The sequence below is a fragment of the Microplitis demolitor genome, chromosome 10, assembly GCF_026212275.2.
Source record: "Microplitis demolitor isolate Queensland-Clemson2020A chromosome 10, iyMicDemo2.1a, whole genome shotgun sequence".
Taxonomy (NCBI): Eukaryota; Metazoa; Arthropoda; class Insecta; order Hymenoptera; family Braconidae; genus Microplitis; species Microplitis demolitor.
The window spans coordinates 17,584,661-17,599,005 of NC_068554.1; the positions used below are offsets into that span (position 1 = coordinate 17,584,661).

The 14,345-nt window shown below is 30.0% G+C and overlaps 1 protein-coding gene across 1 annotated transcript in view; it reads right to left on the reverse strand.

Annotated features, from left to right (window-relative positions):
• The window catches only part of LOC103577808 (cell adhesion molecule DSCAM), a 32,971-nt gene that overhangs the window by 4,989 nt on the left and 13,637 nt on the right, over positions 1 to 14,345 (reverse strand). The window contains exons 3-13 of the mRNA XM_008558622.2: positions 13,035 to 13,177; positions 6,974 to 7,138; positions 3,542 to 3,688; positions 3,315 to 3,455; positions 2,799 to 3,230; positions 2,571 to 2,724; positions 2,061 to 2,482; positions 1,835 to 1,980; positions 1,311 to 1,746; positions 933 to 1,226; positions 70 to 855 (exon numbers count right to left, since the gene is read on the reverse strand). Coding sequence (XP_008556844.1) covers positions 70 to 855; positions 933 to 1,226; positions 1,311 to 1,746; positions 1,835 to 1,980; positions 2,061 to 2,482; positions 2,571 to 2,724; positions 2,799 to 3,230; positions 3,315 to 3,455; positions 3,542 to 3,688; positions 6,974 to 7,138; positions 13,035 to 13,177 — 3,266 coding nt within the window. The remainder of the gene's footprint in view (positions 1 to 69; positions 856 to 932; positions 1,227 to 1,310; positions 1,747 to 1,834; positions 1,981 to 2,060; positions 2,483 to 2,570; positions 2,725 to 2,798; positions 3,231 to 3,314; positions 3,456 to 3,541; positions 3,689 to 6,973; positions 7,139 to 13,034; positions 13,178 to 14,345) is intronic.

The following is a 14,345-nucleotide window of genomic DNA, read 5'->3' on the forward strand; positions in this document are numbered from 1 at the left end:
ATAATAATAATAATAATAATATTAATATAAATTAAATTTTATTTATTATTATATTTTTGTTTCAATTACCTCCTTCTTGTGTTGTACCAACAATTGTTGTACTAGCAGGCCCAGCAGCAATACTATTAAATGCTTTTATTGTAATATCATATTTTGTAAATTTTCTTAATCCCGTTAATTGAACTTTAGTAGTGGCCCATCCATTAACAGTAAGACTTTTACTTTGATTAACACCTGATGTTGATGCCGAGTGTTCTGACCAAGTTACAATGTAACCCAATAAATCACCATTGCATGATTCTTTGGGTGGTGGTTGCCATGTTACTATTAATTCACCAGATCCAGCTGATTGTACTTTAACATTCTGTGGTGGCTCTGTAGGAGCTTCTTCTTGAGTTTTAGCAACAACTGGTGGTTCTGTTGGTTCACTTGCGTCTATTGAATTTATTGCAATAATACGAAATGTATAAGTTATTGCTGGATGAAGACCACCCACTAATGCTATTTCTTGATCATCATTTCCAGTATTTTCATACATTGACGATGATGGTGATGATGATGGTGATGATAACAAAATATTATTGTTATTATTTTTATTTTGAATTGAATTTATAGAGCCATCGGTATTAATAATAATATTATTACTGGGAATATTTGAATTACTACCCGGGGTAAATGTAACATTATGTGTTTTCGAAGGATCCCAGTCGTCGACTGGACCGTGATTTAAAGCTCTATATTGAATAATGTAGTTTCTGATGGGACTATTTCCATCAAAAGACCTACGCCACGATAGCCGAATTGATCTCGAGCCAATTTCAATAACTTCTAGTGATGTAGGTGGATCTGGTCGTTCTGATGGATAAATAAATTTTTTTAAATTAAATTAGTAATTGTAAAAAAAAAAAAAAAAAAAAAAAACAGATTTATACCTTGAACGGCTAAATAAATTAAATGTTCACTTCTTCCATATGCATTGTCAGCAGTACATCGATAAACTCCCGAGTCTTGTCTATCACTTATACCTATTGATAATTGTGATTTTAATCCCGTATCAGTTTTAACTTGACTTATACTCAGTCTATGGCTATTGGTATCTATTCTTTCATTATTATGTAACCATTGTACTTCTATTGGATTATCACCAATAACAATACAGTCAAGTGTTACTGCATCGCCACGTCTTATTGTTACATTTTTACTTTGGCTTTCAAATCTAGCAGGTTCTATATAAATTTATAATAATAATAATAATATATAAACATATTGAATAGTAGTAATATTATTATTATTATTATTGTTGTTGTTACCATTGACCGACACGTAAATAACTTTACTCAGACCCGAGCCAATACCATTATTAGCTCGACAAAGATAGTGGCCCTCATCTAAAGGACCCGCTGCGGCAGTCCACAAAGATCCATTTGGTAGAATCATAATCCTACTATCCAAACTCTCAGCCAACTGCTGATAGTCATTTGAATTTCTTCCTCTACTTCTGAGCCAGGTAATCCGTGGTGGTGGGAAACCCTTGGCTTCACAGTGAACATTTAATGGATTACCCAATAGACTAGCTACATCCTGAGGTTCATACGTCCACTGTGGTGGAACTTTTACCAACAATTCTGTCGTATGATTAACTTTAGCTGCACTATTTGTTGCAACACATGTATATTTTCCACTATGTCGTGATGTTAGTTCTTTGAAAACAAGTAAACTAAAAAATTCAGCTCCTCTTTCTTCAATCTATTATTATTAAAATAATATAAAATAAATATAATATTAATAATAATAATAATAATAATAACAACAATAATAGTAATAATTAAGTTACTCGAAGTGAAGAAGGCAATGGTTCACCGTCTTTGAGCCAAGAAAAATAAATTGGTAGATCGCCAGAAGTAACACCACATGTGATTTGTGCTCTACTACCTTCTTGTAAATTTGGTGGGAATGCAAATGGACTCATTACTGGTGGACCTATTTTATTTTATTTTATTTCATTATATTTTATTATTATTTTCTTTATTTTATTTTTCTTTGTTATTAAATAAACTTACTGCTGACAGTTAATTTAATATCTCTGCTGGCAGTTTCTCCAGTACTGGCACGTACAGTACAAGTATAAGTACCAGCATCATCTGGATCAACTGTTGCTATTGTTAAATATCCCTCAGTATCAACGCGATGTCGCATATCTAAAGGTAATTCAACTCCACCTCTTGACCATTCGACAGTTGTTATTGGATATCCAGAATATGGACAAGCTATTGTTGTATCTATACCGGCGATAGCACGTACTGGTCCTATTGAACGAATATAAGGTGGTCCGTATATATTTAATCGTGCTTTATGTTCAACTGAAGCAAGAGTATTTCTTGCAACACATGCATATAGTCCACCATCTTCAGCACCAGCTGATGTTATATTCAAGTGACTTATCACATCCCCCGACTGATCGACATACTGTCCTATGGCGTATCTACATAAATAACATTATTATAACTATTAATTTAAATTCTAAACAAGTTTTAATAATAATAATAATAATAATAATAATAATTATATACCTGTGTCCCTGAGCAATTTCACTCAAGGGTTCACCGTCTAATAACCAGGTGAATGAGGGTGGTGGTGAACCAGTTGCCGAACATCTTAACGACACTGGGGGACCGGGCCTCAAGGCTTGTTCAATAAATGTATATTGTAGTTCAGGAACGGTGTCTTTAAATAATTAATTAATAATTAATTAATAATAATTATTATTAAAATAATATTGGTGATTGTGTTGCTGTTACCTCCTAATTTTAATTCAGAAGTTGCTTGAGCATTTTCTTTGTCACTCCTCACTAAACACTGATACATTCCTTTGTCTTTACGACCTACCGATCCAACAATAAGAACTAAAGGTGCTAATAATCGTATTCTTGTATCCTGTGAACTAAGAACAGGTACTCCATCGTGTAACCATTCAACACTTTCAACAGGATAACCTTCAACTGTACAATTCATGGTTGCTGATTCTCCAGAATTAATAACTTGAAGTCGTGGTTGAATTCGAGCATTTAACTTTGACGTTACAGATAAATGAGTTTCAGCTCTTTGCTCTCCAAATTGATTACTTGCTCGGCATATATACCTTCCGGCATCTTGGGCATCAACCCGACGAATTTGCATTAAATCACCCCAAAGTTGAATTCGTCCAAACGATTCTACCGGTATCGAATGTCCTATATATGTATGTATAATTGTCATATAATCTTTTTGTTTTTGTTTTTTTTTTTCTTTTTTCTTATTTTCTTTTTAATACTGACCATTGACGTCACGATACCACGTAAATTGAGGAGGTGGACTACCTTGTGCTGAGCAAGTTAAATGAACATCTGATCCTCTCTCTGCTGATATTGCTATTTGTGAATGTTGCATCAATCTTGGGGGCATTGATCCTGTAGGTTCTATTTTTAAATAATCAATAATTATTATTAATATTCGTTAAATTTATTACCATATTTTTAAATCAAAGTTGTTTTTTTTTTAATACCTGTGACTGTTAATGTTACATGTTCACTTTTTCTACGTTCTCCAGTTAAAGTATGTAAAGTTAAACACCAGTAAAGAGCTCTACCATCATCTGCTCGAGTATTTCTAATATGAAGATCACCTTGAGAAGTTACGACAAATCTTCCACCTGTTTATAGATATAATATTTCAAACTTTTAATATTAGACAGGGTAATTTATTAATATAAGTATAAGAGTAGAGTGAAAAAATATTTAAAAAGAATATACAGTAATAGGAAGTAGGGGTTATCTAGTGTGTTGAAGCTTTACGAAAAAATTAAGTATAGTATCAAGTGGATACGTGCAGAAAATGAAAAAAGGGGTTGAGTATCGGTGGCGGTAAAGCGTGCGTCTGCTGCTTTCTCCGTCTATACTACTACGAAGAAAAAAGAAGAAAAAATAAAAAAAAAAACGAAGAAAAGCAATTTAATATCGCCTTCGCGGATGGAATAAAAATACGTTGAGATAAATAGCCGGTATTCGTACAATTCCCTCTGCGTGTTATATAACTTCTATCTATTTTCTCATGTGTAGAATATGTATACATATATACTGTATATATCTATATATCTTACTCATTTCTTCAAATTTTCACTCTATAACTCACAACTATTCGCCTACAACATACACACATACACATATATAAACTTGTAATATACAATTGCATTTTCTTTTCTCTAGCGGTTTTTTTTTTAATCAATTCAATTTTACTTATTTATTTTATTCTATATATGTGTATACATAATATATAAATAGATTAAATAACGCTTTAACGATTTTTTTATTATTATTGGAAATTTATAAAAAAAATCTGGCAAACGATTGACCTTACGGGCCAACCGTAAAACTGGTTTCAGAAAATAGGGCACGGGTGGACCTGAATTTGAAAAATTTTTAATTTTTAACTTTCGTAGTGAGATGGTAAAAATTTATAAAAGTATAATATGTATGATAGTTTATTTATTACTATAGGAAATTTTTTTTCCATTTAAAAATGTATAACACTTATTACGGTTAAATAATATGTAAATTAATGGCATGTGCATATTTAAGTTGTATGTATATATAGATAATATATAGAAAAGCTAGAGAAATAGGTAATAGACTTTGTGTGTATACACACTAAAATACAATATGTGGCATTTATATTTGTGGAGGTATAAAACAAACGTATCACACCCCGACACGCCCGCACGATACGACCCGCACATTATTATATATTCATACATATATAGGATATCCAAGTGGTTGTGTTGGTGTAAAATCGGAGATAGGGATGAGAGAGATACTTGAACAAGGATTGGAGTAGTGTGTGGATGGGATAAACCTGAATGGTAGTGCGCGCATGCTATTGCTAAGCCAAATCGTATAATAGTAATAGTAATAGTAATAGTAATAGTAATAGTGTTATATACATATATTACTACAAGTATAGTATAACCTGTTACGTTAAACCAAGTTGCATAAATATGTATAGAACATGAATGCTAAAGTGTGGTGAGGTAGTATGGGAATAGTGTTTGAGCTATGTACTGGTCACTCTACTAGTTATCAGAATTAAAGGTGTATATTCCTTTATATATATTATATACATATAGAGAGAACTTTGATAAGCGTATACGAAAAAGAACTAGAAAGTTATTAAAAATGAATCTTATATGTATATACTTATTAAAACCCTTATTATAGTTATTATATTAATCGAGTAAAGTTTCTCGGTACATTTGAGTGTTATGTAAATATTTATACACTATATAAATAGAAAAAAATGCTTAACCTGAGGGCCAGCCTTAAAGCTTTTCTCTTTAGCTAAAAAAATATTATTTACATAATCTAATTTCTAAGCTTATTTTCGTAACTAAATTTTTAACTTTCATAGAAAAAATTTAAAAATTATCAAACAAATTATTATATATTGATCGGCGGACGAAAAAAAAATCCTTGTTTCGTATATGTTTTAGACATATTTAAATAATTATTAATTTTATAATAATTTATTACAGTTACATATTACATTTTTTTAATTATTTACATAATTTTTCGTTATACATAATCATTTGACAAGTAGATTAACGTTAATTTAAAATAAAAACTAAATATAAAATAAAAAAGAATCACATTCAAAGAGACAAAAAGTATTAAAAAAAAAAAAAAAAAAAAAAAAAAAAAAAAAAAAAAATAGAAAATTAATAGTAGAATAGAAAAAAAAAAAAAGTAAAGATAAAGAACGAAAGAGTCCCCGGGAGTCTGTCGAAGTGAAAATACAAAGGCATAATAGTTGTATAGAGTAAAAAGAGAGAGGAAATAGACAAGAGAATAAAAAATCTGAAAAACAAAAGAGATTTGACTCTGATAGTCTTGTGTGTATATGTCAACTATGGGATATCCACTCAGTAAATATATATATATATATATACCTATTTTACATATGAGGTCGAGGGTTGATAATTATGAGAGAAAATAAAACGTTTTTTTTTTCTTGAATAAGACTAAGTACATAGAGATTAAGAATGATTAAATTAATGATATAGTAAATTGAGAACACTTGCAAATTTTTAATAACATTTTTTATTATTACTTAGTGACTTCCTGTCCTTAAACGTTAAAATCGGTTTATTTATACAAAAGATATCGGTGATGAAATATTTAAAAAATAACAATTGTCCTCATTTTTCCTGGATAACTATAATACTCACGATATAATTTATCAAATGTACCTAAAATTCAACCGAGTTAACCATTTTATAGTATCTTTTGAGCATTACAGATTTTATTACAATCCTTTCATTAGTTTAAGTAATATTGTCGAAAAAATATAAGACATATCACTTTTTTTAGCTTTTTCCTTGGATATCGTATACATATTAATGCTCCAATTTTATTCAAAACTTATTTAACTTTCTATTTTAATTGTACTTATAAATATATATTGATTTTTGTCCGAATCCATGGATTTCATTAAGCAAAATCGTGATAAAAAATTAAGAAACCCCTTGTTTATTAATTGTTTCCAATTCTTTGAATTTTCAAACCCTAATAGCAACACAGTTAATTTAAGTCTCAGTGTTTGTTGTTAAGATGAAATACTATCGTCATCACATTCTTTATCAACGACAACGACAACAATCATAGTAAGGACTCAAGTTAGTTTTATATCAATGAGCTTATATATATATATATATATATATATATAGTGGATCTAGACGCTATCGCTTTATATTATCCGGATCGTTTACTATACAAACTTTGTCTAAAACACTTTTTATTAAAATTACATTAACCTTCCAAACTTTTCATTATTTTTCTTTTTTGCACGATTCATGATGCGAAGCATCAGAGTGTGCTTTACGATCGAATTTTATCATAGCATATACTGTTGTTATGTTCAGTTTATATAATTATGAATAATTTACCTGTATCAATACTACCAGGTAGTAAAATGGCATCGTCTCGATACCATGACGTCACTGTTAAATGTTCTTTAACGTCTTCTCTCGCAGTACAAGACAATACAGCATTACAGCCTTCGACAACCGGTGATCTGTTTACTCTCACATCGTATCCAGGTACAGTGAGAACTATAAGAGAGTAAAATGAAAAAAAGTAAAAGTATACCAAAATATATACCATAAAATGTAACAAAGAAAAAGTTACATACATATAAAAAGTATTTTTTTGTCATACAGTACGATTGCTAAAGCAACTATACATACATGATTTCTAGTTACTACAACGACATGATCAGAGGAAAAAAAAGAAAGAGAAAATTTTTTTTTTTTTTTTTATTTCGATATATGTTTTATCGTTATGTGACATGCATATATATCCCATCTAGTAAGCACAGTTTTCAGTTTTTTGTGTTTTTATATATGTATATACTTTGACTTGAAAGGGTTTTCCGTAAAGCTTTATCATCGGTTGCTGTAGTCCTATAAGAAATAGCACGTGATTGATTACGATCCAATCAAGTACGACGCAAAGAGGATTTTTATGCTCTAGTCCGATTTATAATTTATATATATATATATATATTCTGCACATAGTATATACATATGTAGCAGCTTTTATTCATTGTGATGTGTGATGTGCAACTCAAGAGTTGCGAATGAAAATCTGTCTGATTTATGTATATACATATATATATATATATATATATATATATATACGGAGTGGTTCTATTCAACAATCGATCATTCTTTTATGAGTAAAATATAAACCAGTGAAAAATGTCAATTTTTTTTTCTTTCGTTTCTTGTGCGGGTAGTCCGTAACGTAGAGAAAAAAAAAAAACATAAAATTGAAAAGGATGTTCTATACACGCACGCACGCACGCACGATAGTAAGGGTAGTATCACTAGCTTTAAAGCTACTACACTACTGTTGTATGCATATGTATCATTATATAGTATAGTATATATAGCTTGAGGCCGAATGATAAGCGACGATGGCGTCGTTGACTGCGTGGTGACGACGGCAATGAGGATGAGAGGGGAAAGTAAATAAAATCATGGTGAAACGAGACGGATGATATAAAAAGTGCAAATGAAGCCAATATACCCGAGAAAGTATAGGATCTCAATCGGAGCGCGATGCTGATGGATATACAACTCTCAGTGATGATATTTTTTTACGTTTCAAAGGCATTTTCATTTTATTTTTTATTTTTTTTTTTTTAGTGGATCATAAACATCGCGAGTAGAGAGGTAACAGATATACATATACATATATATATATATATATATCTTTTTTTTTTCAAATCGATCAAAATTAACTTTTCTTCGGTATTGGAAAATTGCCTTATGTATTATATATTTTATAAATCTGTTTACATGGTTCAAGAAAATAATGAATAATATCGAGAAATATGAATTTATAAAAAAATTTTTTTATGTAAAGCAAAATGTACTTGGTGTCATATTAAAATATATATAATAATTATAAAAAATATTTTAATGAGTATTTTGTGTGATATTGCTTCAATAATAAGCCTTAAAGTTATTTAAAAATAAAATAAAAGAAATAGTTGAGGGTTCTTGATAAAATCGAGTGCAAGCAGGTGCTGCTGGGTGGGTGGGTAAGATGCATCATCAGTATATATAGATAACAACAGTAGCGGCATAGCAAAGAGCGACTGAAAATGAGAATAAGAGCAGGCGGAGAGTAAAAAGCGCGAGAAGGGCTGTCATAAAAGAATCAACTTTAACAATGACTATATGGGCTATAGAAAAAAAAAAAAAAAAAAAAAAAAAAAAAAAAAAACAATAAGAAAATAAAAGGAAAAAAAAAAATAAGCCCTCTCGAAAACTGTTTGGTCCGATGTCATTTTAGATAAGTCGAGGTTCTTTTCAATTCTGTTTGGTCGCGTCTTTGGCCTTCCAAAGGTTTGCACTTAGTCTTCTGTTGAACATATACATAAGATTGTAAGTCTAGATAAAATATATACTATATGGATCATAATAAGAGCGCGGAACATGAGTTGAGGGTAAAGCATTCAAGAGTTGTAAGTGTGCAATCACTTATGCTTTTTGAATGCTATGTAATTTCTATATACATATATATTTATATATTGTGTGTTGCAAAACATATATACAATACCGTCAGATTTAGAAAGAGAGGGTAAATGAACTTGAAGTAAGATACCACCCTATGCACTATTCTGATATATATGTATATATATATATATATATATACATTTATATCCACTTCTTGGATGCCTGAGGATACATAAATTGAATCGTCCGTCGTAGTCTTTGTAGAGACGGGGAAAAAGTTTTCTCATGATTAATTATTCTCTTTTTGAAGTCGTATCCATATATATATATATATATTAGGGTGCTTCGTTTCCGGCGAAAGTATTTTTTGTTGCACATCAAGCAAAATATTGTTTTTTATGCTGAAACAAAAATTCCTGCCAAGTTTGAGCTCTTAATTCTAATCCTAAGTACTTTCCATTTGATTTCAAAGATTTCTTATTTAAAATACACGTAAATTAAATTATTTTCTTTTTAACTTTCTAATACTCAGCTGCGTTTTATGATATCGACGCGGGTTTGGTCGCAAATTGTAGGGCATTTGGTGTTCTTCAAAAGTGCCTTTAGTAACTTAGCTGTAATTCCAGCTGTTTCACTGATGTCTACTGAGGAAGTCATTTTTTGTATCAAATTGACCTTTATTGGCTTGCAGAACGTAAACCAATGACTGCACACCAAAAACGTAAATGGGAATTTCATAGGAAATTTAATTCCCTTCAAAAAAAGCCCTCTGAGTCAAGTCGCTTAAGTCCATAGTTTCCGAGTTATAGGAGTTTTAATAATTTAAAAAATATAATATTAAAAAAGAAAATGACAATTGCTATTTTATTTATTTTAAATGGGAAATCTTTGAAATCAAATGGAAAGTACTTAGGATTGGAATTAAGAGCTCAAACTTGGCAGGAATTTTTGTTTTAGCATAAAAAACAATATTTTGCTTGATGTGCAACAAAAAAAATACTCTCGCCGGAAAAGAAGCACCCTAATATATATATATGTATATAGATATACTGGTCTATTTATATATTCATAATACGCTTTAAATTGATTTAATTATACGAAAAAAAAGTTTTAGTGTATCCAAAATAATTTACCGTTAAATTTTAAAGTAGGATTTTTTACATATATATATTGAAACAATGTGAATTGTCTTCGTCGTCCTCAGCCTTGCGGTTTCCATTTCTCCCCGTCTTGTTGCCGTCTGAAACTACACAAGTCATAGTGCCGTGGTCACATGACTAATTTTCACGTTGACGCATGACCATAAGGGTAAAGTGGGGACAGATTCAGAGGCGAGTCCCAGGCCCTCAATTATCGGTCAATCACTTCGATCCTGGATCAATTAGCGTACAGACGTTCTTATATTAATTATTCAATATTAATTCCGGCAATTTACTTGCAAAAACCTAATTGTAATTCGGGCAAATAACTTGCGATATTCTGTACATTATTGGCAATTACCTTGCAATTATATTTTATTGTTTAGTTATTAATTTTTATAAGTAAAGTTAGTTTAAGTAGCTATCACTGTATGTACTGGCGAGATACTCGTAATATAAAGTTATACTGTGCTACATATCTTTCTACATTACATCCTGCGCTTGCATTTCCTTGTAAGTAATTTTTATTATTATAATTTGCAATAAACTTGCATATATTGTTAATTATTCATTTTATCAACTATTTGTTCATCCTATTCATATCATATTTTACTGGTAAGATCCTTCAATAGTTTAATAAAAGTATTATTAATTAAGTAAGAATTGATAAGTTCGTCAACAATAAGAAATCTATTGATAAGTCATAAGCCATGAGGTAAGTTAGTGAGTTTTACATACGTTGCCGTGTTGGAATAAGTGCGGGTCTTTGCTTTGCAAGAACCCCAGCCCACTGCTCTGTCCAAGTAAAATCAAATATTGTTAGAGGCCAGCCTAAGCCAGGGTTCAACCCGCGAATTTTGGTGGCTGCTGGTTTAAATCGCAAAGAGAAAAAGCGATTTGTCTCAATATATATATATAGAAAGTATACTTTTAGGGTTTTAATAATTTATATAGTTGGAGTATGGGACTGTATTTAACGGACGTGACAGGCACACGACTGCGAGACAGAAATAAGAAAATATTCGCAAGAAATGTTGATGAATGCCAGGTCACTCGTTTAAATAATTAAATATGTAATTACTGCGTAGAACGAAACATATTTTAATGAACGTTCCTCTTCTACATCCAAGAGAGAGTCTTTAGAAAATATATATTGCATAAGCGCCACTTGCGCTCTTTCTAGTCTTTCTCCAGCCTACTTCCAAAGGGTAATGAAACATCACTCAGTAAGAGAGTAGTACTGCACGGTATATATATATATGTATATGAAAAATACTCAGACCAAATAGCATTGACGTCAAATACGAGATATTCTGTCTAACTTATTTTAAATATATATATTCTGTTGCGGCAAATTCATCCAATCTTGTTTCTAATATTCTGATGCTGGCGGCATAGAAATCTTCTAATAGCAATTTAATTAGGGGTTATGGAGTCTATATATTTTTATTAGAATTTCAATTTCTAATTGTATAATACATTTTATTTACAATATGTCAAAATAGTTTATGCTTATAGACTAGAGCTGAGCAAAATAAAAATTTTTTATGAGTTAATTGGGGAGACCGGGGCACGGGGGCCCCTTAAGCCGGTAATTATTTTTTATGGCTTTTAATCTATAGGTCAACCAAATTTGGTCCTTTCTTAAGCAAATCCATTAAGATTTTACCAAAACTCAAAAAAAAAACAAAGATTTTAAGAACAAATAGACTATTTCCGTATCTTTGGGTTGAAAAAACTTTTTAGATAGATCCAATTTTGCCAACCTCTATCGTATATCATCTCAACCCAAACAATAATTACAATGACAGTTTTTTATATGATATAAATTCTGATGTGATTGCATGGTATAGAATATATAAGATGTAAAAAAAATCTAAAACTGAGATATATATGGATGTATATATATTTTAGCAATATCCGTGTAAGAGCGGGTAAGGGGCATGTAGGAAAGGAATTGACGACGGAAAGATGTACGAAGTAGAGTTTATCATACATAAACTGATGGTGTATATGCTAGGATAATCAGCTATTTAAATGGCACATCACGTGCACGGGGGTTAGTCCATGCGCAAATCATACTTTATTTTGATTTTTTTTCCTTCATTTTATTATATTATATTATATAATAAAATTTAATATACTGAATTTAATTTGAAAATTTTTATTGATATTCAATAAATTATATAATAATAATATAAATATTATTAAATGAAATGAAATGAAATAAAAATTACAATATAGTTTGAAAAGTACTTGACAAGATAAGAACAACATCAGGAATATAGAATGAAAAAAAAATAAATAAATAAAAACAATGTTGTTGTTGTTGTTGTTTTTGTTTTTGTTGTTTTTGTAGTCGTCTTTGTTGTCATCGCATTCGAATTCAATTGCTGATGCGCGAGAGATGTAATTGGATCTGAGTGCCTTGAATGTAGATGGTACATACTATGGATGAAGGTTTAAATTCAATATGTATAGGAAAGGTGGAGAAGGTATTTCACGGACAAGCTGTCTAGGGGATGAGAATAAAGTGTAGGATCAACTATCTCACCCCCTCTCTTTCTCTTTCTCTTTCTCTTTCTCTTTCAGATTTTCTCTTTCTTATTATCCACATATATATATATATATATATATATATATATATATATATAGTAAGACATGATCGCGGTAGCTAGATAGGTAAGATTATTACTTTCATAGCACGTGCAATGATACTGCTTTTGAATTTATTATCAAGTAATAACTGTTTTGATATATGAATATATAAAATTTAAGCATTAGCATTGATTTTAAAATAGCTAATAAAAAAAAAAATAATTATTTAAATAAAAAAAATATACCTGCACGAAGTGTAACTTGACGAGATAAAACAGTACCAACTGAATTGCTGGCTCGACATCGGTATCGTGCGTTGTGAACTTCTGCTCTGAAGTCTTGTGCAAGAAAAGGAGGGAAGTAGAGAGTCCCATTACCCAATAGTTGTCTGAAATAACAAATTAAAGAAAATCATTATAACAATTATCGTACGTTTTTTCTCTATACTATACTTTGATTAAAATAATATTTTTGCTTAAACATACATAGAAATTTTTTTTTTTATTTTAATATAAAAAATAGCTTAAATCACGTCATCGTGTGATGTGTTGTTAAGGTTTTATAAACTTTATAAAAGAATATATATATATATATATATATATATATATATATATATATGCGAAGAAGACGCGATCACGGTGAACGCGAAGTCAGCTGACTAGTCTTTATATACATATTTGACATGTTTTTGCAGGAGGTTGTCATTTTCCCGTATTTTCTTTGACTGTCTGCGAAAGGCATATAAAATAAGCAAATATCGTTAGCTATGGAATAAAATACTTTTAAACAAAAATAATACTATTTTTTGGTCTGTGTTGTCTGCAAAAACTATAAAATTATTTTTTATTGAGGCATACGTACAACTGACATGATGAAAATTTAATAATAAGTATAAGTAATTTATTAACTTTGCTTTAAAAAAAAAGTTTATACTGGTAAAAATAAAATTTACGCCTATAGTGAAAGGCCGAGAGTTTATAGCTAATGTATATAATGTATATATATGTATTCACGTTAGGATTAGGATTTTTTTTTTCGCCATTCAGCAGTAAAATCGCATATCCCTTAAAGTTTTACGATTGCAGACCATTTAACTCTCAACGACGACCAAACGACTATAACTAGACGATCGATAGGAGATATCTTGGTTCTCGACTCGGACACTTTTTACTCCTGGTATATATCTTCTCTTCTAAAACGCGAAAAAAGTTACTCGAACTGCTATGCTGCTGCTACATGTATTGATTTGTTCGTCTTATTTTGCTTTATTTTCTTTTGTACACTATTTATATACGTATTTAAATAAAAATATGTATATATAGTTATAAAATCTCAAAAAAAAAAAAAAAAAAAAAAAAAAATCGTTGTATTACTCTAAGTAAAATTTTAAATTCTATTCATTTTTTAATTTTTATCAATAACAAAAGAAAAAAATATTTGGTGAATACATTAAACGACTTTTATAATATTTATTTCTGCTTTTGGTATACATATATATATATATATATATATATTTATACATGTCTAAGAGTAGGATATTAAGAAGGAAATCCAGA